This window comes from Pseudorasbora parva, chromosome 1 (assembly GCF_024679245.1).
Source record: "Pseudorasbora parva isolate DD20220531a chromosome 1, ASM2467924v1, whole genome shotgun sequence".
Classification (NCBI taxonomy): domain Eukaryota; kingdom Metazoa; phylum Chordata; class Actinopteri; order Cypriniformes; family Gobionidae; genus Pseudorasbora; species Pseudorasbora parva.
In genome coordinates, this window is record NC_090172.1 from 2,703,923 (window position 1) to 2,730,000 (window position 26,078).

A 26,078-nucleotide genomic window follows, 5' to 3' on the forward strand; every position below is an offset into this window, starting at 1 on the left:
AGCGCTGATGTGTCTGAACCGTCTGAACCGAAATCCAACATACATAAGAAGACCTCATAGCACAAGTTTTAAGTAGCAGTCCATTGGACACCCAATATTTTGGCACATTTGGAGAGCAGACTTAGGGAAGCTTTACTCAGTCTGTATTTCTTATTTAATAAAACACATCATATGGAACATAATAGGACCCAATAAGGAACCGTGGGGAAGTCACATGGAATAATCCAGGAAAAGAGGTATTTTTCATATATTACAGTCAACAAATCCCTCAAACATGTTTTAGGCAGCAGTACATTGTAAACCACACATTTTGGCACAGTTGGAGAGCAGCATTTGGGAAGCTTGATGCAGTCTATATTTCTTATTTTATACAACAAATGTAACAATGAATAAATGAACATGAATAAATATCGACCGTAATAGGCCCCAGTAGCGAACCGTGTGGAACTCACATGGAATAATCCAGGAAAAGAGGTATTTTTCATATATTATAGTCAACAAATCCCTCAAACATGTTTTAGGTAGCAGTACATTGTAAACCACACATTTTGGCACAGTTTGAGAGCAGCATTTGGGAAGCTTGACGCAGTCTATATTTCTTATTTAATATAACAACTGTAACAGAATAAATATGGACCATAATAGGACCCAGTAGTGAACTGTGGGGAACTCACATGGAATAATCCAGGAAAAGGAGATCCTTTCATAATATATTATAGTCAACAAATCCCTCAAAGCTTTTCAAGCAGTACAAAAGAGGTTTCTCCTCACTCTTTTATGGATTGTTGAAAGATAAATATGGACCATAATAGGACCCAGCAGTGAACCGTGGGGAACTCACATGGAATAATCCAGGAAAAGGGGTCTTTTTCATATAATATAAATCACCAAATTTCTCAATACTTCTTAAAGTAGTATAATAAAACAGTTTCTTCTCACTCATTTATGGATTTTTGTACTCCATAATATGGAACATTATAGGCCTCAGTAGCGAACCGTGGGGAACTCGCATGGAATAATCCAGGAAAAGGGGTCTTTTTCATATATTATAGTCGACATATTTCTCAAAGCTTGTTAATGTAGTATAAAAAAGGTTTCTTCTCTCGCTTTCATGGCTTGTTCACAAAAAAATGGCCAAAAGCAGTGTTTCCTTGTATAGATTTTGACTACAAAGGTTTATGTGGTAATGTAACCCAAGAGACCAAAGGCCCAGTGTTGAATAAACTAATCCCAGATGCAGAGTTGTCCACCTGTATGCAAGTTGTCCAAGTATGCAAAGCATTTGTTTGTGTGTGCCAGGAGTCTAGCATGTGTTTACACAACTGTATCTCTTGGAAAGAAGTCAAGTTTGCAGCTGCAGCACCAAATAATTCATCGCCCGCTCCACGCCCAGGAGAAGCCACAGGTAGTTGATGAAGTGGCAGTGCCAAGCATCCCAACTGGCATAGACAAAGCGCAGCTGCTGAGAGTCAACGCAGCCAGATGCTGCCGTCAACGTGCCATGTGTTCAAAGAGGGGCAAGAGGGGGAGAGTGAGGCGCTTGCCAAGGCATTCTCATCTGGTGCCAACCTGACACATGTTTTTGGAACACCCCTTGATTTCCGTTCCCCATTCACTCTCCGAATCTTTCCGAAAAGAGGGGGCTTCTCTCATCTCCCACATTTGTCAGCGAATCCTCGGCGGCCAACCAGTTGGGGAGTTGGCGCCCACTGCCGGACATGCTACTTGCTAACACCACGAACTGAGAAGATACAGGGCTGGCGGACAGCCATCGTAGCAGCGCGTCAATTATACGCTCACCGGGATGCCTTCTGTTCTTCGGCCACCCTTTCGGTCTTCTTTCCAATCCAATCTGACGTGTTTAAAGCTGGAATTTCAAAAAATTCTCCCAAGAACACGCTGAGATTCCATCAAAAATAAAACCATCCAATTCCAAACGAAACAAGGGCGTTCCATCAAAACATCTGCATCGCGTGCAATACAAAGCACTAAGAATCAATGATCTGTTGAGCGTTTAAAGCCTTAAAGAGGGTGTCCTCGCTTCCAGCTCTTTCTGTGATTGTGAATGGATCGTTCGTTGACGATACTACTTCTCAAATCGGAGGGGAGATTCTTAGACAAAGCTTTCAGTTTGCAGGAACATGCCATCCCTATTTACCACGGAGGGGTTTAGGGAAGTGAGAACTTTTTGAATGAGTGCCACGTCTGAACAATTCTTATTTGAGGCCCGCGACTGCCAGCTGGTGGCTAAGTGTGCCCGTGCTGTGAGCTGATGCCAAAACCAGTTGGCACGAGGAAGCTTGGGTGGGAACAGTGTGATGGCAAAATACACGCAAGCTTAGATGTCAATACTCACCAACTTCAGTCCATCTGTCTGTCTCATAAATTTCATCCTATTTAATTAATACATATTTAACTTTTTCAGCAAAATTGTGTATATATATATATATGTGTGTGTGTGTGTGTGTGTGTGTGTGTGTGTGCGGTGTTGGGTGTCATTAGTTACTGTAATTTAATTACTTTTCTCTGGAAAAAGTAAAGTAAGGGATTACTCTTAGTTTTTGTGTAATTAAATACTTCACATGTAATTGAACTAAATACTGTGTATAGACTGAAGAACAATGATACCTAATACAATAGTGGAATTAATATCAAAACTTTAAAATGCATGTTTTTATCTATCCTTCTCACTTGTAAAACTTTGGTCAGTTAATAAGAATAATTGATGTAGTTTAATATTTTGTATTTGAACGAATAGCCGTTTCACGTCTATCCTAACATATTCCTAACATATCTAAAATGCTAAACAAAAGCTACATCCACAATTTCTACTGGATGACATTCATATCGCTAAAAAAAAGATAGGCTAGCCTACTATTCATTCAAGTCTCTTATGAAAACAAAAATAGGCCTAATGTTTTCATTTAAAACACTTTCCCCTTATTTCTAATCGCACCCAAGTTAAATGTTAAGCCAATCTGAAGATACTGGAGTGCCTTTTAAAATGCAAAGCTCTTTGATAAGACACAAGGGCAGAGTCCGACTCATGAACACTTTAAATAAAGGTTCCACTTCGTATCGATTTCCACACGGATTCATTTAAACAGCGCACCGTCTCCAGTATGACTTTAGGTAAGAAATCGCGTTATTATTCTTGTATGTCGGAGGAAAGTGTTATGGTTCTGTTATGATTTTATGCGTAGCAACTTAGGAAAACGTTATGAAGGATAACCTTTTGAGCAGGGAGTCTTACTAAGCCTAAGAAACGCAGAATACATGTTGTATGGAGACCCCTTTTGAGCTGAACTGTTGTTTTGAGATTTACTTTTATTATGCTTGGGGTCCCTCGTGCTGTTTGTGAAAAATAATGCATGAACGAATGAATAATAAAGCAAATGTTAATGTTTAGTAATAAAAAAACGTGCCGTTACATTTCATTTCGATTGTCCACTTGAGACATTTTACTAACTATTAGTAACTTTGCAACGACATGATAAGTTACTAACACTGCAACATTTACTAGATAAGAACAATTGCATAAGACATTTTGTATTAAAAGTTAAAAGAAGCTAAATTATCTCCCATTGGGGTAAGAAATACAATCTTGTTTCTGTTTGAAACAGAATTAAGAGTACTTTTCTTACCTCTTTGGCAGATCATTTTGCTTGCTTTCCCCAGAAAACAAGACAAAATATCTTCTGTCATTGTTCTTATCTAGTAAATGATAAAAATAGTAAAAATAGGTTGATAAATCTGTTATATAAAATAAAAATACTGGCGGGGCAAGTAAAAATGTTGAGTCCTGTGTTGTGAGTAATGCCTCTTGATTGGCGTCATATTTATTTATATGGACTTAATATTAAAGATTTAATTCACTTAAAAACGTTTTTTTTCTTTTTTCGATGTGCACGGTATTCCATTGATTCAATTAGTTTGCCTTATGCATCAGATCAAGGCGCATTTAATTCTTTGCATTTGCATATGATAAATAAGTATGCTCTGATTTTATTTTGGAGCAACTAACCCCACTCCTAAACCGACACACTTCTCAACTACATAAAACGCATAACAGGCTAATAAAAGTACAGTCACAGGTATTTATTAGGGATGCATGCTATATCAGCCACCATATTGGTAGAAGCCGATATATGTTCATTTTTAATGTTATCAAACCAATAAGAAAATTTGGCCGCTCTATTAATGCTGTTAAATAATGTATTATTTCCTTCAACTGAGACACTTCTGATGTCACTGTTTACCATAATAGTTTGAATTGTTTGAAATATGATTAAAATCACTTTAAAAAAGAAAAATACAGTTGCCAGCGTAAGTCTGTCATACAGGCTAAGGCTACATAAAATGAATGAGAACATCATAATTGTGTGCTTGGGACTTCTAATGGTAAGACTTTTGTTTTTGTAATCAGGGGCCGGTTGCAGAAACCACTTAGAGTAGTCTTAAAATTAAGTCATCTATTTTTTTTCTTTAAGACTGGTCATAACTTTTTAAAATCAGTTACATAAAATTGTAGACCAGTTCAATTTTAATTAGAAAAGTAAGACTGATTACATTTTTGGCTAATTGGTAGTTGAACAAATTAGTGCTTAAGATACAGTCTTAACATGGTGGCTAAGTTTATGCAACTCAAGAAATCCTTTTTTTTTTTTTTGATTTAGATTTATCAGCCAATATATCGGTTATCGGTATCGGCCACATTTTTCATGTTAATATTAAATATTAAATGACCTTTCATATGAACTTACATTTGTGTGGTATCAACTTCAAATGTGGAACACAACATGGTTAGAAATATAAATTTGATTTCATGTTTTAGACTACAAATTATACATATTTGGAATACAATAAAAAAAGTAAATTATGCTGGCTGATTACATTGACAATAACAACCCAATATTTCATATATTCAATATATGACACAATTGTAATCCAATATATAATTTCATTCAACACTCCCATGCAATGTAGTTCCCCCTGTTCGTTGATAGCGACTTTATCTAATCTTGACAGAACGCATATCGTCAGAAAGGTCTGAAACTCAAGGTTCCTAATCTGGTGACTGTTTTGTGATAGAAGTGATATTGTGACAGAAATGTGTTAATTTGTTAATCCTCATAATTATTTGTGAAGGATCATGTGACACTGAAGACTGGAGTAATGATGATAAATTCAGCTTTGATCACAGGAATAAATAACATTTTAAAATATATTCAAATAGAAAAGTTATTTGAATAATAATTCACAAAATATTACAGCTTTTTTGTATTTCTAATAACATTATTGCAGCCTTCTAAAACTTTTGACCGGTAGAGTAAATACAATTATGCTGGCTAATTAAATTATATTAAAACGGCAAAATTAAAACCCAATGTATAATTTATTAATCATGTCTGTGTATGACGTCAAAGGTTCCTCATTGAAAGCAATGGAATTCCCTGTTTGTCGTCTAGGGATTTCTTTGGTGTTTTAAAGGGTTAGTTCACCCAAAATTAAAACTTCTGTCATTAACTCCTCCCCCTAATGTCGCTCCACACCCGTAAGACCTCCGTTCATCTTCACACACAGTTTAAGATATTTTATCTTTAGTCCGAGAGTGTATGCAGGTGTATTCACACTATACTGTCCATGTCCAGAAAGGGAATTGTAATAAAGTTCTTAGATGGGAAGGAAGGAGGCGGGAACCGGCGAACATTCAACAACTTTTATTAAATAAACAAAACGAAAGTAAACTGCGGGCAGCCCCTCACGGACGACTGCCCGCACACACATAACAAAACTCAACGTAAAATCCAGGCCTGGTCCTCTCTCGTCTTTGACTGTTGTCGCTCGTCCTTAAATGCCTCCCTCATGAGAGGACTCAAGACCGGTGTGTCTCGCAGGTGATGCTCTTTCGCAATCACATCCCCGGTCTCACTCACTCCTACCATGTCTCTCGGTTGTTCACCTCGCCACAGGAATAAAAACATCATCACAGTAGTCCATATGAGACATCAGTGGGTTAATTAGAGTCTCTTGAAGCATCCAAAATACATTTTAGTCTAAAAATAACAAAAACTACGACTTTATTCAGCATTGGCTTCTCGTCTGTGTTCTTCAAATAAAGATTCAAACGGTTATGAATCCGTGTATTGATTCGGATCGGGTGTCAAACAGCTGAAATCACATGACATCCCAATCATGCATCAATACTCTGATTCATAAACGTTCAAATCTTTTTTTTTTTGAGGAATAAAGTCATAGTTTTTGTTATTTTTGGACCCAAATGTATTTTGGATGCTTCAAGAGACTCTAATTAACCCACTGACGTCTCATATGGACTACTGTGATGATGTTTTTATTCCCTTTCTGGACATGGACAGTATAGTGTGCATACGCTCTCGGACTAAATATAAAATATCTTAAACTGTGTGTGAAGATGAACGGAGGTCTTACGGGTGTGGAGCGACATTAGGGTGAGGAGTTAATGACATCAATTTCATTTTTGGGTGAACTAACCCTTTAATCACAATGTGGAAGGCACTTGACCATGCTTCAGTTTTTGACTCCTTTGGAGTGAGAATCACAACTAACCCTTGAATATTTTCTTTTTGTCATTTTAGTTTAGTTTAGACAGATGAGATGGCTTGTTGACGGCTCCTAACACTATGCTGTTCCGGAGCTGCTCTTCAGCGTGGCCTCACTGTAAGGCTGGCAGAAGAGCCCTGAAGTGGCTTCTGGGAAATGAAGTGCGCCGAGCCAACCACAAAACCTCTCCAGCATTAGGGAAAGTCGCTCCTGTTTTCTCCAGAGCGCCTGCGTATGGCGACAATGTGGCCATTTTGGATCACAGCGGGAGCCACACCTACAGTTCCCTCTATAAAAACAGCCAAAGCCTGGCGGGACTCATTACCAAAGCTCTCGCCTGTCAATCTGGAGACCTGCAGGGCAAGCGCATCTCATTCCTGTGTGCCAATGATGCTTCCTACACTGTGGCGCAGTGGGCGTCCTGGATGTGTGGTGGCATAGCTGTGCCCCTCTATAGGAAACATCCTCCAAATGAGCTGGAATATGTAATCTCAGACTCCCAGAGCTCGCTGCTGGTAGCCGGACAACCTTTCAAGGATACCCTTGAGCCCTTGGCCCAGAAACTAGGGCTGCCCTGCCTACAGCTTCCAAACACGTCCAGCCTAGATTCTCTACAGATGGAGGACATGCAGACCCTGCCCGAGGAGAACATCTCAGATTGGGCAGAGAGATCAGCGATGCTCATCTACACCAGCGGCACCACAGGAAGACCGAAAGGAGCGTTGCACACCCACAGCAGCCTGCAGGCCATGGTGAATGAGCGCTTATGCTGTATCACTGCAAAAAATGCTCTTCTTACTCAATAATTTAGTCTTGTTTCTAGTCTAAATATGGAACAATGTTTTGATGAAAATAAAATCTAAATGAAGTGAGTTTTTGCTTAAAACAGGCAAAATGATCAGTCAATGGGGTGAGAAAAATAATCTTGTTTCTTGTTTCCGCCCCAATCAGAAACAAGATTATTTTTCTCACCTCATTGGCCGATCATTTTGCCTGTTTTAAGCAAAAACTCACTTCATTTAGATTTTATTTTCATCAAAACAAGGAAAACTATCTTATGTCATTTTACTTATCTAGTAAACACATCTTGATTTAAGAATCTTTTGATATTTGGACTGGAAACAAGAAAAAAAATCCTAAATAAGAAGAGCATTTTTTGCAGTGTGCTCTTATACTTTGTTTTTTTAAACTGCTTAGAGTTGTCAAAAGTACTGACTTTGGTATCAAGATGGTATCGAAATTTTAAAAATGTGACGATACTAGCATCTCCCTCTTGCTTTTTGAGCACTGTGCACTCAACATATATGTCTCTGATTGGCCATCGTTTTCACTCGCTCATCATATATGTCTCTGATTGGCCATCGTGTTCACTCGCTCATCATATATGTCTCTGATTGGCCATCGTGTTCACTCGCTCATCATATATGTCTCTGATTGGCCATCGTGTTCACTCCCTCATCATATATGTCTCTGATTGGCCATCGCGTTCACTCGCTCAACATATATGTCTCTGATTGGCCATCGTGTTCACTCGCTCATCATATATGTCTCTGATTGGCCATCGTGTTCACTCGCTCATCATATATGTCTCTGATTGGCCATCGTGTTCACTCGCTCATCATATATGTCTCTGATTGGCCATCGTGTTCACTCGCTCAACATATATGTCTCTGATTGGCCATTATGTTCACTCGCTCATCATATATGTCTCTGATTGGCCATCGTGTTCACTCGCTCATCATATATGTCTCTGATTGGCCATCGTGTTCACTCGCTCATCATATATGTCTCTGATTGGCCATCGTGTTCACTCGCTCAACATATATGTCTCTGATTGGCCATTATGTTCACTCGCTCATCATATATGTCTCTGATTGGCCATCGCGTTCACTCGCTCAACATATATGTCTCTGATTGGCCATCGCGTTCACTCGCTCAACATATATGTCTCTGATTGGCCATCGCGTTCACTCGCTCAACATATATGTCTCTGATTGGCCATCGTGTTCACTCGCTCATCATATATGTCTCTGATTGGCCATCGTGTTCACTCGCTCATCATATATGTCTCTGATTGGCCATCGTGTTCACTCCCTCATCATATGTCTCTGATTGGCCATCGCGTTCACTCGCTCAACATATATGTCTCTGATTGGCCATCGTGTTCACTCGCTCATCATATATGTCTCTGATTGGCCATCGTGTTCACTCGCTCATCATATATGTCTCTGATTGGCCATCGTGTTCACTCGCTCATCATATATGTCTCTGATTGGCCATCGTGTTCACTCGCTCAACATATATGTCTCTGATTGGCCATCGTGTTCACTCGCTCATCATATATGTCTCTGATTGGCCATCGCGTTCACTCGCTCAACATATATGTCTCTGATTGGCCATCGCGTTCACTCGCTCAACATATATGTCTCTGATTGGCCATCGTGTTCACTCGCTCATCATATATGTCTCTGATTGGCCATCGTGTTCACTCGCTCATCATATATGTCTCTGATTGGCCATCGTGTTCACTCGCTCATCATATATGTCTCTGATTGGCCATCGTGTTCACTCGCTCAACATATATGTCTCTGATTGGCCATTATGTTCACTCGCTCATCATATATGTCTCTGATTAGCCATCGCGTTCACTCGCTCATCATATATGTCTCTGATTGGCCATCGTCTTCACTCGCTCAACATATATATCTCTGATTGGCCATCATGTTCACTCGCTCATCATATAGGTCTCTGATTGGCCATCGTCTTCACTCGCTCATCATATAGGTCTCTGATTGGCCATCGTGTTCACTCGCTCAACATATATGTCTCTGATTGGCCATCGTGTTCACTCGCTCAACATATATGTCTCTGATTAGCCATCGCGTTCACTCGCTCAACATATATGTCTCTGATTGGCCATCGTCTTCACTCGCTCAACATATAGGTCTCTGATTGGCCATCGTCTTCACTCGCTCAACATATAGGTCTCTGATTGACCATCGTCTTCACTCGCTCAACATATATGTCTCTGATTGGCCATCATGTTCACAAGCTCAACATATAGGTCTCTGATTGGCCATCGTCTTCACTCGCTCAACATATATGTCTCTGATTGGCCATCGTCTTCACTCGCTCAACATATATATCTCTGATTGGCCATTATGTTCACTCGCTCATCATATAGGTCTCTGATTGGCCATCATGTTCACAAGCTCAACATATATATCTCTGATTGGCCATCATGTTCACTCACTCAACACATATGTCTCTGATTGGCCATCATGTTCACAAGCTCAACATATATATCTCTGATTGGCCATCATGTTCACAAGCTCAACATATATATCTCTGATTGGCCATCATGTTCACTCACTCAACACATATGTCTCTGATTGGCCATCATGTTCACAAGCTCAACATATATATCTCTGATTGGCCATTATGTTCACTCGCTCATCATATAGGTCTCTGATTGGCCATCATGTTCACAAGCTCAACATATATGTCTCTGATTGGCCATCATGTTCACTCACTCAACACATATGTCTCTGATTGGCCATCATGTTCATTCACTCAACATATATGTCTCTGATTGGCCATCATGTTTACTCGCTCAACATATATGTCTCTGATAAAATAGCTTTGAATGCTCACATGGCATTAAATAAAATAATCTGAATCTGAAACTATGTCTCTGATTGGCCATCGTGTTCACTCGCTCATCATAAGCCCCTTTCACACTGCGATTCCGGCAAATACACGGATAATGCGACCCCCATTTGTTCCCGGGCCGCTAGATTTGGTCCATTCACACTGCCAGCGAAATACCGTAATATGTGCGCTTTCACACACAACCCGTAACGGTCCCGGATCGAGTTGACACGTGACATCTGGATGTGACGTATAACGGCGAGCGATCTCAGCTTCAGCGCGGATAGTAAGGAGCTCCGTGGTCTCGACTTGTGTCCAGTTTGCGCTCATTTCTGCTTGTTTAATTTTAGTTTCTTTTGTATACGAACACTCTCTGCGTTTAAAACACCGACGAGCTCTTCTGGCACTGCAGGGTTGTGTTATTGAAAAAACAAGCTCTAGGAGTCGCACGATAACTACGTACATGTTGCGGCATTAGTTTCGGCTTTTGTTCACACAGCGCTCGTCCCGGGTCGAATCCCGCAATGTTACTAGGTCCCCGACCCGGGTCGAATTCGGTAATCAATCCCGGGACGTGGTTGCTTTCACACAGAAGGCGACCCGGCAATGCTCCGGGAATATTGCGGGTCCGACGTGCAGTGTGAAAGGGGCTATATAGGTCTCTGATTAGCCATCGTGCTCATGCCCTCAGACGATTCTTTGAAGAATGTTGTTATACTAAAGTTTTCTTCCATTGTATGGACAAAAATAGTCGATGGGACCCGAAACATTCTTCCGACAAACCGACATTCTTCAAAATCTCTTCTTTTGTGTTCTGCAGAAGAAAGAAAGTCATTCAGGTTTGAGAGTGAGTAAATCATGACAGAACTTTCCTGTTCTGGTGAACTATCCCTTTAAGTGTGTTAAAATTACTGTAACGCAAAGCCTCTAATAGCTTGCCTTATTAGAATAACAATAATCCGAGTGGGTTGTCCAGTTTGTGGGCATTATTTCCAATAATATCAAGGGGAAACCCACAACACTGACAGGCATGTGTTGTGGAGGTATTCATGAATAATGATGCATAGAGTCAAATGAGAAGGTCAGGTGTTTCACCTGCTCAGATATTGGGAAGAATTGAGTATTTGGAGGCGATTCAGCTTTTATGGGAGCTGTAGCTGTGGAATGAGATCCCTCTCCCTCCTGTTCTTTTACTTTTGTTCCACTTCGCCTCTCTGAATGATCATTCTGATTATTTAATTTCATGGGCCACTCAAGGCAGTGGAGTTTTTTTTTCTCCATCAAAACTTGACCTGCATTTCCAATAGGGTGGAAAATTAGATCACTCTCCATTAAGGGGGAGCCTCTTCGGACAAGCTTAAAGTCCCCCTGCAGTCCCTTAACTCATCTCCGATAATCAAAACGACATATAAACTTTTTTTTTTTCTGTGAAAATAATTCCTTCATGCCTTAAATAGCTTGGATGTAACACCTTGCTGTATTTTTAGTATATATGGATCAATGAATATGCAAATTAAATTAAAATGTCTTATACAAATCAGCATCCTTAGAAATGCTTTGAACATTTTCAAAATCTATAACATTTTGGTAACCCTTTAGTTTTTTAGGTCCAATTCTTACTATTAACTTATAAGCATGCATATTACTAGGACTTTGGTTGTTTATTAGTACTTATAAAGCGCATATTAATGCCTTATTCTGCATGGCCATATTCTACATCCCTTAAACTAAACTTAACAACTACCTTAATAACTATTAATAAGCAGTAATTAGGAGTTTATTAAGGCAAAAGTTGTCGTTAATGGTGAGAATTGGACCCTAATCTAAAGTGTGTGAAAAATGGATCTACAGTAGTGTTCAAAAATTATATCTCGCCTAGGAAAACTTACCCTTTATTCAAATATTGTTAAATGTATTACAGATTTTGTAAACATTTTGTGTAATTGTGCTTGGATTCGATTGTTTTATTTGTGATAACACAATGAAACATGACAAATTGTGCCAACATCATTTTTGTCTAAGCTGCCACACAAGAAAGAGGACCAATTAAATATTAATAACTGATTATGTTGTATGCTTTTTCCTGTGATCTTTTTGTTTTTCCTATGCATTATGCTGTAGTTTGGCTTTTGTTTTTTTGCCAAATAATTTAGTCAGATAAATTAACCAATTTTAGTGTTTTGTTTTTCCACATTAAAAACAATTATCCCTTCCAGACATCACTTTTGGCCACTACTGTATGTTCATTTTAAATTATTTTATAATTAAATAATGGCTTGATTTAATATTAAATAAAGAGCACTGTCCATATATAGAAATTTGGGTAGAAAAGCCATGAATAATGGTGATTCTCACATGGTTTGCTCACAGAATATATGTAATAAATGTCTGTCAAATATGAAATGGCAGCTAAGATGAATAGATACTCTTTCTTTAGTTCTGTGCAGTATTTGTTCATCATCTAAGATGTGTATATGGTGTTATACACTCTTCTGATGTACCACAATCATGCAAAACATTAAAATAAGTCTAATTTAATGCATGTAAGGGATTGTAAATGTCACATAGGTGCATTTTAATCAAAGGTTACTGACACAAACCGGATTAATAACACCAATATCAGGAGGATTATAGTTAAGTGTGGCTGTTTCGACCTAATTCCTGCCTGCGTGATTGTGAGCGCCTTCACCAGGTAAATATTCATGATCATGCCACAGCACAATGAGAGCTGAAGAATTGCTTGTGGGCATCATTCAGTCCATTTGAACTCAATTCACATCGCTGGTTTAAAGGTTTTGAGCACAATAGCTTTTGGCCTGCTTCTGTGTAGCCGGCGTGATTGTCCCATGCTTCAAACATGTTGAGCACCTGTAGGTCAACATCTGTTTTTCTTGTCCTGTAGGTTCAGGGTTTGGTCTCCGAGTGGGCCTGGAATAGAGAGGATGTAATTTTGCACACACTGCCCCTCCACCATGTGCATGGCATCGTGAACAAGCTAATGTGCCCGCTGTGGGTGGGAGCGACCTGCGTCATGCTGCCCGAGTTCAATGCTCAGAAGGTACGGTTCTCCCACTAACCACATCATTACCACACTTCATTCATATAACATTAAGTGACCCTACAATGGTTAACTTGCCATACTTAAAGTGTCTGAAAATCAGTGCATGAGTTATCAAAACAAGTGCACTTTTCCAGCAAAGCATTTCACAAACAAAAAAAATCCCCATGCCGCCCCATACGCAACAAACTGAGCTGCTCTGTGTATTCTGACAGCTTTCTATCAGAACCAGCATTAACTTCTGGAGCAGTTTGAGCTCCAGTAGCTCGTCTGTTTGATCGGACCCCACGGGCCAGCCTTCGCTCCCCACGTGCATCAATGAGCCTTGGCCGCCCATGACCCTGTGGCCGGTTCTCCACTGGTCCTTCCTTGGAGCACTTTTGATAGATACTGACCACTGCAGACCGGGAACAGCCCACAAGAGCTGCAGTTTTGGAGATGCTCTGACCCAGTCGTCTAGCCATCACAATCTGGCCAAACTCGCTCAAATCCTCACGCTTGCCCATTTCTCCTGCTTCACACACATCAACTCTGAGGACAAAATGCTCACGTGCTGCCTAATATAGGCAAGGCAAGGCATTAAACTTCACCTGCCAGGGGTCATAATGTTATGCCTGATCGGTGTATCCCACGATAGTAATTTTTGATAGTCAAGTTCTTATTATATATCAATTTTGATACCATATACAGCACATTTCCTAATTCTTTATATAAATAAAGGAAGGTTTAACTATAGTTTATTCATGTACAGACATGTAATAATTTGGCTTAAATCTAAAAGAACACTTTAGTGTTCACTGTGTGAATTAAATATAGATGAATCTTTGTTAAAGCTGTGTATTGTTGTTTGATTAACATTGACTTAAAGTGTCAGCAGCCTATAAACACCTGTTGCTGTCTAAGACTGAATGCACGGATCCAATATAATGATACATTTGATTTTCTTTCTCAACTGTTTATGTTCACTTATTACACGGCTCTGTGAAATACTTGATTCTGATTGGTCAATTGCGCATTCCAGCGGTATGTTATTCCCAGATAACACACACCGCTCATCCGGGTACTGCGAGTTATCTTGACCGGTTCTTCTTCTGTGCTTAACGCTGGCGCCATCTTGTGGCTTAAACAGCCGTGGGTTACAATGGAAGACTTCAAGGCGAGTATCCTTTATAAAGTTTTAAATATGGATATTTTTCTCACACAAACGCATCGACTGGAATCAGAAGGCTCTATTAACCCATCGGAGTCGTGTGGAGCACGTTATTTGACGGACAGCTGCATTTAATGGACTTCAAACACAACTACTGCTGGGATTAACGTTAGCCTGGACTTTTTAAATATAACTCTGATTGTATTTGTCTGACAGAAGAATGTCATAAACACCTATAATGACCTGAGGGTGAGTAAATCAGAGGCTTGGTTTCATTTTTGGGTGAACTAACCCTTTCAGCATTAATTTTCAACATTTAGCAGCAATAGATAAAGGCTTAAAGCAGTCTGGAACTGTTTTTCTTCGCGGAAGCTTTGCGTAAGAGCTAATCAAATATTTAATCTCGAGACAATATTTTGTGTCTAATAATTATTTATTTGAGACTAGTAGCCGTGTAATAAGCGGGATAATGTCCACCCAGCCGGTTGTTATCGCAGCGTCATTACTTCCGTTGAATAAGGTCAAAATACCGGCGCGATCATAGAAATATTTATGTAGATACCTCATTTGACCGATCCGCACACGCACTAATGAAGGTTCTATACATAAATATATATATTTGATCGCAGCAGGATTTTGACCTTATTTAACGGAAGTAATTCGCTTGCAACACTAGATGAGATTCGTCTGATATGAGGTAAAAAATAACCCAAATACTGCTGTGTTTCTGGCAGAAAGCGATCGTTTCATGTCTTAAGACATCAATGTGTCTCCACGAGCCTCAGGGTTTAATATGGATTCGTATGTCTGTGTGTTTTTTACTCTCATAGAAATACACCCCATTGACACGCATTATACGAGCAACGGTTGAGTTAAAAATCTTCATTTGTGCTCTCCTGAAGAAACAAACACACCTATGATGCCCTGGGGGTCAGCAGATCAACATCATAGGGTCATTTCCTGCTGAACTATCCCTTTAAAAACTGATCATTTCAGACAGAGGCTCAGAATAAAGGTTGAAAATATTTTTGTGTGTGTAAAAAAGACGTTATATCATATTAAAATAATTTTTAAAAATCCATGTCATGACCCCTTTAAATGAAACCGTTCTTCACCAAAGCATTTTTATTTGTTCCATTGTGTACTCGCAGTGGAACTTTCTTAGAGCGACTAAATGTGTTTGCAGAAGTCACGCTGCAAGCGTCAGTGTGTCGAACTCATGAGACCTGCACAATGAAGTTGTGTGTAGCACGGTGGAGGAGGCTAGTGATCGCCCTTATCGGGTACATGTCAGAGGGATGCGCTAATTGTAGCTGTGTTGTTGCGTGCCAAGACTGCAGGCGTCAATACCAGGACTCAAGAACTGACAGCCACTGGCGTGTGTGTGTGTGTGTGTGTGTGTGTGTAAAAGACACCCCAGACTGTCACCGTGCGCACGGAGTGTGTGTGATGGATTGCCCAGTGTAGCTTTGTATCTGGCCACGCCAACTTTCAGTAAGGGCTTTAGAAGCAGATCAATGGACGCCGTGACATTGAGGAATGATCCGCGTTTTGTAAAGGGAGGGCGGTTTGCGAAAGCAAGCGAGCGGAAGGGCTTTAAGGTCCAGGAGAATTTAATGGGAGTCAAGGATCTGATTGACAAGAAAGGTCTGGAGAGGACACAACAGAGGGGAAAAAAAGAGACATTCAGGACAACAAGAAAGTTACATTCTCTGTTTTCCACAGATATGACCTTGAACGCACATGCTAAAAAACAAACGCCTTCTTTGAGGGATCAAACGCTTTCTTCACCACAAGGGTTTTATTATTTACAACATGCGGTTCAGTAATTTTTAATGAAGCAGAAAAATCAATATATGAGCCACCATTACTTTGGCTTTGAGTTGTTTGAGTGATGAGCGCTCATCTCAGATCTGGTGGGAGCGAAACATGCGTGTAGGTGAATTTATTGTGGTGTGAATGCATTAGACAGCCTGCAGTCAGAGACTCTACTATTATTAATGATGGGATGTAAAAGGTTATCCATCATGTGATGGTGCAGGGCGGGGGGTTTTCTACATGTATGTTGCTCATTGTTGGATTTCAGAGTGTGTGTGTGTTTTGGGATTGAGGCATGTATGGTTATACACAAAAATGCTTTTAAAGCGGTGGTTCCGTGTTTGTTTTCTAGGCTTGGTTGTGTTTATGGGGCGCAGTATAACATGTCCTAATACTTTTTTTTTTTTTTTACTGTGTATTTTTCTTCTATTCTCCCTTTATTCCACACCGCTGTCTATCCTTTGAACGACTCGTTTGCTTCCTGCTTCTATGAAGCCCCTCCCTCTGAAAAACGCAATGGTCTTAGATTGGTCAGATGGCCAAATGTAGTTTCCTGTGTTTTTATTGGCTGAAGTGCCAAGCACAGGTTAAGGCCACGCCCCTTCCCATTACGTGCAGAAGTCACATCTGCGGAGACTAGCGAGGGTTTATGATGTCACAAACCCAGGTAGAAGCTCGTTGTAGTCCAAACCGGCCATTTTTGTAGTCAATAAACTGCCGTAACTTTAAAAGACGATATCTCCGTTTGCAGTGAACTTTCAGTGCTGTAACTTTGCAGATACTGTTTATGCTCAAGCAGCGACATTACACACTAACTAAAGTTACAAAAGTCAAATCGCATGCAACCACCCCTTTAAAGAAAAAACGTGTTAGAAACCCTATGAAGTCAAATTGAGAGTTTTGTAGCTTTCAGTCTGTTAGACATCTATATGCTGGTGTAGTTTTCAATGACAATATAAACCTTTTAGCAGACACAATTTAAATGTAGTTTTAAATTTGAGAAAATATTAACTTTTCTATATCATTTGACTGATGGTGCATTACTTTTTCCCCAAAACATCTGCACAGATCATGGAGCGTTATTGTGTAAACTAAAGACTATTGGCTAGTCTTTTCATATGACCTACCCCATCTTATTTCTCAATAAGAAGTTTATGAACACGTGTTTGTGAAAATAATGCTTGGTTTTGTTTTATTAAGTTTATTTAAAGGGGCAAGATCACTGCTGTGAGACTTTAATGTAAATGCCCTCTGCTGTGATTGGCCACTGGGAGACTTCACTGTAAACACCCTCTGCTGTGATTGGCCGCTGGGAGACTTCACTGTAAACGCCCTCTGCTGTGATTGGCCGTTGGGAGACTTTGGTAACTCAGTCACTGATAAATTTGTGCTGTTTGATTGACAGCTCCAGCGATTGTAGAGGGAGCGTTCTTTGATCGCTTTCTATATATAATTTAATCACAGTTTAAATAACAGATTATTTTCATCTACTAAGAGAAACAATGTGCCGTTGAGCATTTATCAATGGTTTGTTTTACTGACACACAGACAAAGAACATCAGACTGTACATGAATCATTACATATCAGAAATCACTGTTCTCAGATCAGGCATTAGTATTAAAACGGTTACTCACATGTGGCATTACTGTCGAGTGCAAAGCCTGCGTCGAAATTGCGACCGCAGTGAAAACTAGCGAATACAAATAACTAATGCTCAACTGAGACATTCACATTGTTGATAATAAATCAGCTCATTCCTAGCATTAGGATCCTTTAGAAGGTAATGTTATTTTAGTCCAGCGATCCTGTCTCGCTCTCCTCGTCATCTCACTAACACTCCAGTGGGCGGGGCCAAAGTTGCAATGATGAGGTAGGCGCTGATCTTCTGCAAAAGGAACGTTTTATTTCTCAGTTCATTACCCTTATAAACTATGGCAGCAATTAACTGGGAAATAAGAACATTTTTGAAAGAATAGCCTACTGCACCGGCGAAAATATGCCGTTTCACTGCCTCTGTGGCTTGCAATGAGCTTGACTTGACCTTCAGTCCCACAATGCAACGTATTTGACCTTTCATTTTCAGTGTGAATGTCAGTGAATGCATGTAATTGCACATCCATTTATTCATTATTTGATCGGCAAAAATGTTTACTTTATGTAAAAGATGATTGTGATTAATTGATAAATCGGTAACACAATACATTACATTAGTTAACATGAACTAATGATGAACTGCACTTATAAAGCATTTATGGTAACACTTTATTTTATGGTTCAGTTATTAACTATTAACTAGTTGCTTATTATCATGCATATTACTAAGATATTGTCTGTTTATGAGCACTTATAAAGCTCATATTAATGCCTTATTCTGCATGAGCTTATTCTACATCCCTTAATCCGACCCAATACCTAAACTTAAACGCTACAAAAACTACCTTACTAACTATTAATAAGCAGTAAATTAGGAGTTTATTGAGGGAAAAGTCGGAGTTAATAGTGGATATGTGTTCCCTATACTAAAGTGTTACCACATTTATTAACCTTTTGTTAATCTTAATTTCAACATTTACTAATGCATTATTAAAAATCTTGTTAACATTAGTTAATGCACTGTGAACTAACATGAACAAACCATGAACAGCTGTATTTTTATTAACTAACGTTAACCAAGATTATCTAATGCTGATCAGAGCATGTTAACTAATGCATGAACTAAAGTTAACAATACAACATTATTGTAAAGTGTTACTAAGTAAAATTGAGATTCCAATAAATTGTTGTAGATGGCAGCAGAGATTATTGACAGATTATTGACTTATTGACAGAAATTTCCACTCTTTAATATATGGTAAAAAGTAGGAAGTCACACAGTCTAATGAAAAACTAAAACTTTTCTTTGAATTGTGCCTGAATTACACAGAAAGCAAGTAAAGAGCTCCTTCACAGAAGCTGTCGGTCAGTTCAGTGTATTGAAGAACAATGGCACATTTAATAAGGGCAGAAATATTTACATTTTTCCTGTAACAATTACGTGTTTGCACATTACGTCTGTTAATTTTATCTGCATTTCAGTTCAAGCTCAGTGCTTCACCGTTAAATTTCCAATTAACAAACATGTAATATTATTAGTAACTGCACTTATTATCAAAACAACACAAAACAATAGTACTTATAGTTATGATTAAATTATGATACATTTTCCTCCAGTACCACTGCTATCAAGTGTTCACTGCAAAAAAATGCCTTTCTTACTTAGTATTTTCATCTTGTTTCTAGTCAAAATATCAACAAATTCTTACATTAAGAATCATTTACTAGTAAATAAGTAAAAATTATGCTAATATGTTTTTGCTTAAAGGTGCACTATGCAACTTTCCGTCCACTGGAGGGCGCCTGTTCTAAACAAATGCGTGGTTTGATGACGCCAAGTGTGAGCGCAGCATCTTGGGAGATGTGGTCTTCACCTCACAGCCGGTGGAAAATAGGACTCGGGCAGAAATCATGTTCATGCATGCGGTTATTAACGTTACTGTAGTGTAAAGCAGAGCAGGAGCGAGTGTTGTGGAGCTGAGCACGGCCGCTGGAGCGATTGTTAAACAAACACACGCCTCGCGAGCACCGGGACTTTTATTATGACGAGACGGGACACAGTCGCCGGGCGCCTGCACTGATCCGCTCTTCCGGTTATGATTACAAGGTAATGGAGCTCTGTTTATCATATTAGATACATTTAAGTGTGTTTAAAATGATGTTATGACGTTCCTCCGTGCGTTCACTTGTTCACACTGCTAAGAGTAAAGCGCTCCTGCCAAATAAAAGCCGAAACCGAGGGTAGCGCAGATATGACGTGATTGACAGGCGACTGCCTCAAACGCTATGCTGAAACGTCCCTGTCCTCAGTTAAAATAGCAATTTTCTCACAATTTACAAATAGTTGGAAACATCTGGGATATTGTAGGTACTCAACTGAACAAAATATATAACACCGGCCTAGTGGTTTTTGGATATTTTACTGCAAAAATACTACATAGTGCACCTTTAAAAGAAGATAAGTAATCTGCCAATGGGGTAAGAGAAATAATCCTAATTCAAACAGAAAACAAGATTATTTTTCTCACCCCATTGGCAGATTATTTATCTTATTTTAAGCAAAAACTTTCTTCATTTTGAGTTATTTTCTCAAAACAATTTGATTACTTTTGCTTGTCTAGTAAATACTTCTTGTTTTAAGAATTTTTAGATGCTTGGACTAGAAACAAGACAAAAATACTAAGTAAGAAAAGCATTAGTTTTTCTTTTTTGCAGTGTTAGTCAGCTGGTTTTGAACACCAAAAGAGGGATTGCAGTGGTGTGAGCTGATAGTAAACCTGGCCCTTAATATGTTAAATCATGACCTGCCATGCTTGAGCTCCTCATTTTGAATCTATTGTCCTTGGCCCATTTTTTGCTTATGTTTCATGAACTTTAGGTATTTTGCTATAGTCCAACAAATTAAGTTTGATGAATCAAAATTACTTTGATAGTAGGGCTGTGCGATATATTGAAATTATCGAAATATCCCAAATGTACATATCGCAATTGCACGCAATATCTGAATGATTTTAATAGGCTACTTCAACATTGTGAAAAGTGCACATTTGACGCATAGCAGAGAATCGACTGGGCTCATGACTGTTACTGATGGGACTTGCTTGATGTTAAAAAGAGTTATTAAACGCAATCATTTGTGACATAAATTTGTGCTAAAACACTGCTGGTCACTTTCAGAAGTTGTAGCGATGCTTTATTTTCCCAGAAAGAATGTGAAACATAAATAATATCATTCTCAGTATTTAAATATTTAAAAAAATATATAATTTAAATCGATTTTACACACTAATAGCAATATCATAGCACATATTGAATATCGCATTATTTAACAAGGCATTGCATATCGCATTTATCTTCCATATCGCACAGCACTATTTGATAGATTATCGCCAAAAATGTCTCCAGACAAAACGTGCCAGATTTGACAGGAACAGCCCAAGTTTACACACACACATCGTGTACTTTGAAATATACCTTACATTCAATTCTTTGTTGGGGGCTAATGAAATGAAAAAGAGAAACCAGAGCAACTTGGGTAGCAGGATGGAGAGGAGGAGGTGTGGCAATGAGAGATGGCTTTTTGATGATAAAAGAAGTGTCACTGTGTGTGTGCGTGTGTGTGTGGGGGGGGGGGGGGTTGATGGAGAGTGCGAGACAGCAGGAATGATAAGAGCATGGAGGTACTGAAGCAGGAAATAATGAAATGGAGAGAGAGAGTGAAGGCGGTGTGGGGGGGGGGGGATATATGTGTGAGTGTGTGTGTGTGTGTGTGTGTGTGTGCGCCTCTCAGGGGGACGGAGCCAAGGAGAATCTGTCGTTCACCTTCAATTAATTCACGCGTTTCTCCCACTGTGTTCTAAAGGTGCAGCCAGGCGTGTGTGTGTGTGTGCGCGTATGTGTGCGTGTGCGTACGTGTGTGTGGGCATGTTTTTGTGAAATATCAGGACACAAATGTGTATAATGCCATGGGTATGACACAGGTATTACAGGAGAGGGTGAAATATGAGGACATTACCCATGGCCCCACTTTACAAAAGGCTTATAAATCACACAGGAGGAGTTTTTATTAGAAAGTAAAAATGCAGAATGTTTCCTGTGATGGGTAGGTTTAGGGGCAGTGTGTGTGTGTGTGTGTGTGTGTGTGTGTGTGTGTGTGTGTGTGTGTGTGTGTGTGTGTGTGTGTGTGTGTGTGTGTGTGTGTGTGTGTGCGTGTGATGGGTAGGTTTAGGGGCTGTGTGTGTGTGTGTGTGTGTGTGTGTGTGTGTGTGCGTGTGATGGGTAGGTTTAGGGGCTGTGTGTGTGTGTTTGTGTGTGTGTGTGTGTGCGTGTGATGGGTAGGTTTAGGGGCTGTGTGTGTGTGTGTGTGTGTGCGTGTGATGGGTAGGTTTAGGGGCTGTGTGTGTGTGCGTGTGTGCGTGTGTGTGTGTGCGTGTGTGCGTGTGATGGGTAGGTTTAGGGGCAGTGTGTGTGTTTGTGAGAGAGTGTGTGAGTGTGTGTGTGTGTTTGTGAGAGAGTGTGTGTGTGTGTGTGTGTGTGTGTGTGTGTGTGTGTGTGTGTGTGTGTGTGTGTGTGTGTGTGTGTGTGTGTGTGTGTGTGTGTGTGTGTGTGTGTGTGTGATGGGTAGGTTTAGGGGCAGTGTGTGTGTGTGTGTGTGTGCGCGTGCGCGTGTGTGCGTGTTTGTGATGGGTAGGTTTAGGGGCCGTGTGTGTGTGTGTGTGTGTGTGTGTGCGCGCGTGCGCGTGTGTGTGTGTGTGTGTGATGGGTAGGTTTAGGGGCTGTGTGTGTGTGTGTGTGATGGGTAGGTTTAGGGGCTGTGTGTGTGTGTGATTGGTAGGTTTAGGGTGTGTGTGTGTGTGTGTGTGTGTGTGATGGGTAGGTTTAGGGTGTGTGTGTGTGTGTGTGTGTGTGTGTGTGTGTGTGTGTGTGTGTGTGTGTGTGTGTGTGTGTGTGTGTGTGTGTGATGGGTAGGTTTAGGGGCTGTGTGTGTGTGTGATTGGTAGGTGTAGGGTGTCTGTGTGTGTGTGTGTGATGGGTAGGTTTAGCGTGTGTGTGTGTGTGTGTGTGTGTGTGTGTGTGTGTGTGTGTGTGTGATGGGTAGATTTAGGGGTAGGGGGGGATAGAAAATGCGGTTTTGTGCAGTATAAAAACCCTTATGCCTGACGAAATTTCAAAGTGTGTGTGAGAGAGAGAGATGAAAAAGGAAGAATTGTTATATTGCATCTTTAATGTGTGAATCGTGCACATTTATGTTTGATCATTCATTGTGCCTCAGTGTGCTTGCATGTCACACAATGGAAGAATTAGTGAGTAAAGTTAGACGCGGTGTAACTGATGTGGGTGTGTGTGTGTATATGGGCAGTTATGCATCTGTTTCCGTCTGACAGACTGGGATGAGTGTGTGTTTGAGCTAGAGATCGAGTCTGCCGTCCTTCACTATGCTTCACGCAACACATTCATCAAATGCAGAGAAACGCAGTAAAAGCCCTGTGTGTGTGTGTGTGTGTGTGTGTGTGTGTGTCCTGCAGTCTTCACTCTGACCTCAATACTCGCTCTACAGGGAATCTCAACTGTTTCTCTTCTTCTGTGAATCACACTGACCTTTACAAATCTATACTCGTTTTTTTCCCCTTTTTTAACAACATTCCTCCAGTCGACACCTTTAAAGCTTATAAGACAAATTGCACGATGGATGCGCGATCAGTGACTTAATCGTTATCTGTGGTGTTTTTTCCCCTGTAATTAACTAACCGTCTGATTAGTCCAATACCAGATGCAGATACGATCAAGGCTGCTTTTATTCAGTTCAAACATTATGCCAGGTTTTAAAGTGTCTTTTTCTGTGTCTGATTTCACCTAATGTGAACCGATGGGGTCTATAATAGCTGCAGAAAATATCCTTTAGTATTCCCTTTCATCTCAGTGGCAACATCCTGCAATCTCTTCTCAGTTAATCGGCTTGACCAATTATGTTTTTTCATGTGCGTCAGCTCTTAAAGTGACAGTAGCCTAATAAACCTGCTGCTGTCTGCCGTTAATGATAATCAAAGAACAAAAGACAAAGAGAAAATCACTCACTCCTCTTGTTTTAATAAGGATTAATCTATAATTTATGCAGTGAAACTGTGAAGTGTTTGATATCACAGTCACATGGGTCAAAAACAATGAAAACGAGAACTTTTTGTGCCTTTTGACTGGGAAAAGTGACCAAAGATTGAGCCCTGATATATTGAAGTGCAGGTAAATGTGGCCTTTATAATGATGGATTTATGTGAAGATTGATTTATTCACTTCAATTAAAAGTTATTAAACCTAATAAATGTTCAAATTGATTTTAATAGCTTTTAATTATACTTAATTATATATCAGTGATGTCTTCTTTAATAAAAATGCCATTGAACAAATATTTTAAATATAGCCTATACTGTCTTTATGTTGTTTCAACATTAATTTGTAGATTAAATGTGAATTGCATTATATATATATATATATATATATATATATATATATATATATATATATATATATTACAGTATTACACAATGTGCGATTTAATTAGTATTTTTTAAATGATTGTCATCACTAGTTTTAATCTTTAGATTTAAATTGTAATATTAATATAATGACTACATGATTATTGACGTGAAAATAATTTATACACAATAAAAAAATGGTCTATAGCCTAATAATTTAGCTATCATTATCAAAACATAAATAATACAAACTTGGTTATGCATATCAGTTATTTAACACTTATTTATGTCTGTCTCTGTATCTGCTATTAAAAATAAATATCAGGTTAATTACCTGTAATTATGCATTATATATACAGGTCCTTCTAAAAAAAATTGCATATTGTGATAAAGTTCATTATTTTCCATAATGTAATGATAAAAATTAAACGTTCATATATTTTAGATTCATTGCACGCCAACTGAAATATTTCAGGTCTTTTATTGTTTTAATACTGATGATTTTGGCACACAGCTCATGAAAACCCCAAATTCTTATCTAAAAAAATTAGCATATCATGAAAAGGTTCTCTAAACGAGCTATTAACCTAATCATCTGAATCAACTAATGAACTCTAAACACCTGCAAAAGATTCCTGAGGCTTTTAAAAACTCCCAGCCTGGTTCATTACTCAAAACCGCAATCATGGGTAAGACTGCCGACCTGACTGCTGTCCAGAAGGCCATCATTGACACCCTCAAGCGAGAGGGGAAGACACAGAAAGACATTTCTGAACGAATAGGCTGTTCCCAGAGTGCTGTATCAAGGCACCTCAGTGGGACGTCTGTGGGAAGGAAAAAGTGTGGCAAAAAACGCTGCACAACGAGAAGAGGTGAGCGGACCCTGAGGAAGACTGTGGAGAAGGACCGATTCCAGACCTTGTGGGACCTGCGGAAGCAGTGGACTGAGTCTGGAGTAGAAACATCCAGAGCCACCGTGCACAGGCGTGTGCAGGAAATGGGCTACAGGTGCCGCATTCCCCAGGTCAAGACACTTTTGGGCTACAGAGAAGCAGCACTGGACTGTTGCTCAGTGGGCCAAAGTACTTTTTTCGGATGAAAGCAAATTTTGCATGTCATTCAGAAATCAAGGTGCCAGAGTCTGGAGGAAGACTGAGGAGAAGGAAATGCCCAAATGCCTGAAGTCCAGTGTCAAGTCCCCACAGTCAGTGATGGTCTGGGGTGCCATGTCAGCTGCTGGTGTTGGTCCACTGTGTTTTATCAAGGGCAGGGTCAATGCAGCTCGCTATCAGGAGATTTTGGAGCACTTCATGCTTCCATCTGCTGAAAAGCTTTATGGAGATGAAGACTTGGTTTTTCAGCACGACCTGGCACCTGCTCACAGTGCCAAAACCACTGGTAAATGGTTTACTGACCATGGTATTACTGTGCTCAATTGGCCTGCAAACTCTCCTGACCTGAACCCCAGAGAGGATCTTGAGAGATGCAAGACCCAACCCTCTGGATGAGCTTAAGGCCGCTATCGAAGCATCCTGGGCCTCCAGAACACCTCAGCAGTGCCACAGGCTGATCGCCTCCATGCCACGCCGCACTGAAGCAGTCATTTCTGCAAAAGGATTCCCCACCAAGTATTGAGTGCAGAACTGAACATCATTATTTGAAGGTTGACTTTTTTTGTATTAAAAACACTTTTATTGGTAAGATGAAATATGCTAATTTTTTTAGATAGGAATTTTGGGTTTTCATGAGCTGTAT

At 39.7% G+C, this 26,078-nt stretch overlaps 1 protein-coding gene across 1 annotated transcript in view; it reads left to right on the plus strand.

Moving 5' to 3' along the window:
• Positions 1-3,088: 3,088 nt before the first annotated feature.
• Positions 3,089-26,078, plus strand: part of acsf3 (acyl-CoA synthetase family member 3) — a 79,966-nt gene continuing 56,976 nt past the window's right edge. The window contains exons 1-3 of the mRNA XM_067452008.1: positions 3,089-3,132; positions 6,618-7,334; positions 13,136-13,291. Of these exons, the coding sequence (XP_067308109.1) occupies positions 6,663-7,334; positions 13,136-13,291 (828 nt within the window). The 5' untranslated portion in view covers positions 3,089-3,132; positions 6,618-6,662. The remainder of the gene's footprint in view (positions 3,133-6,617; positions 7,335-13,135; positions 13,292-26,078) is intronic.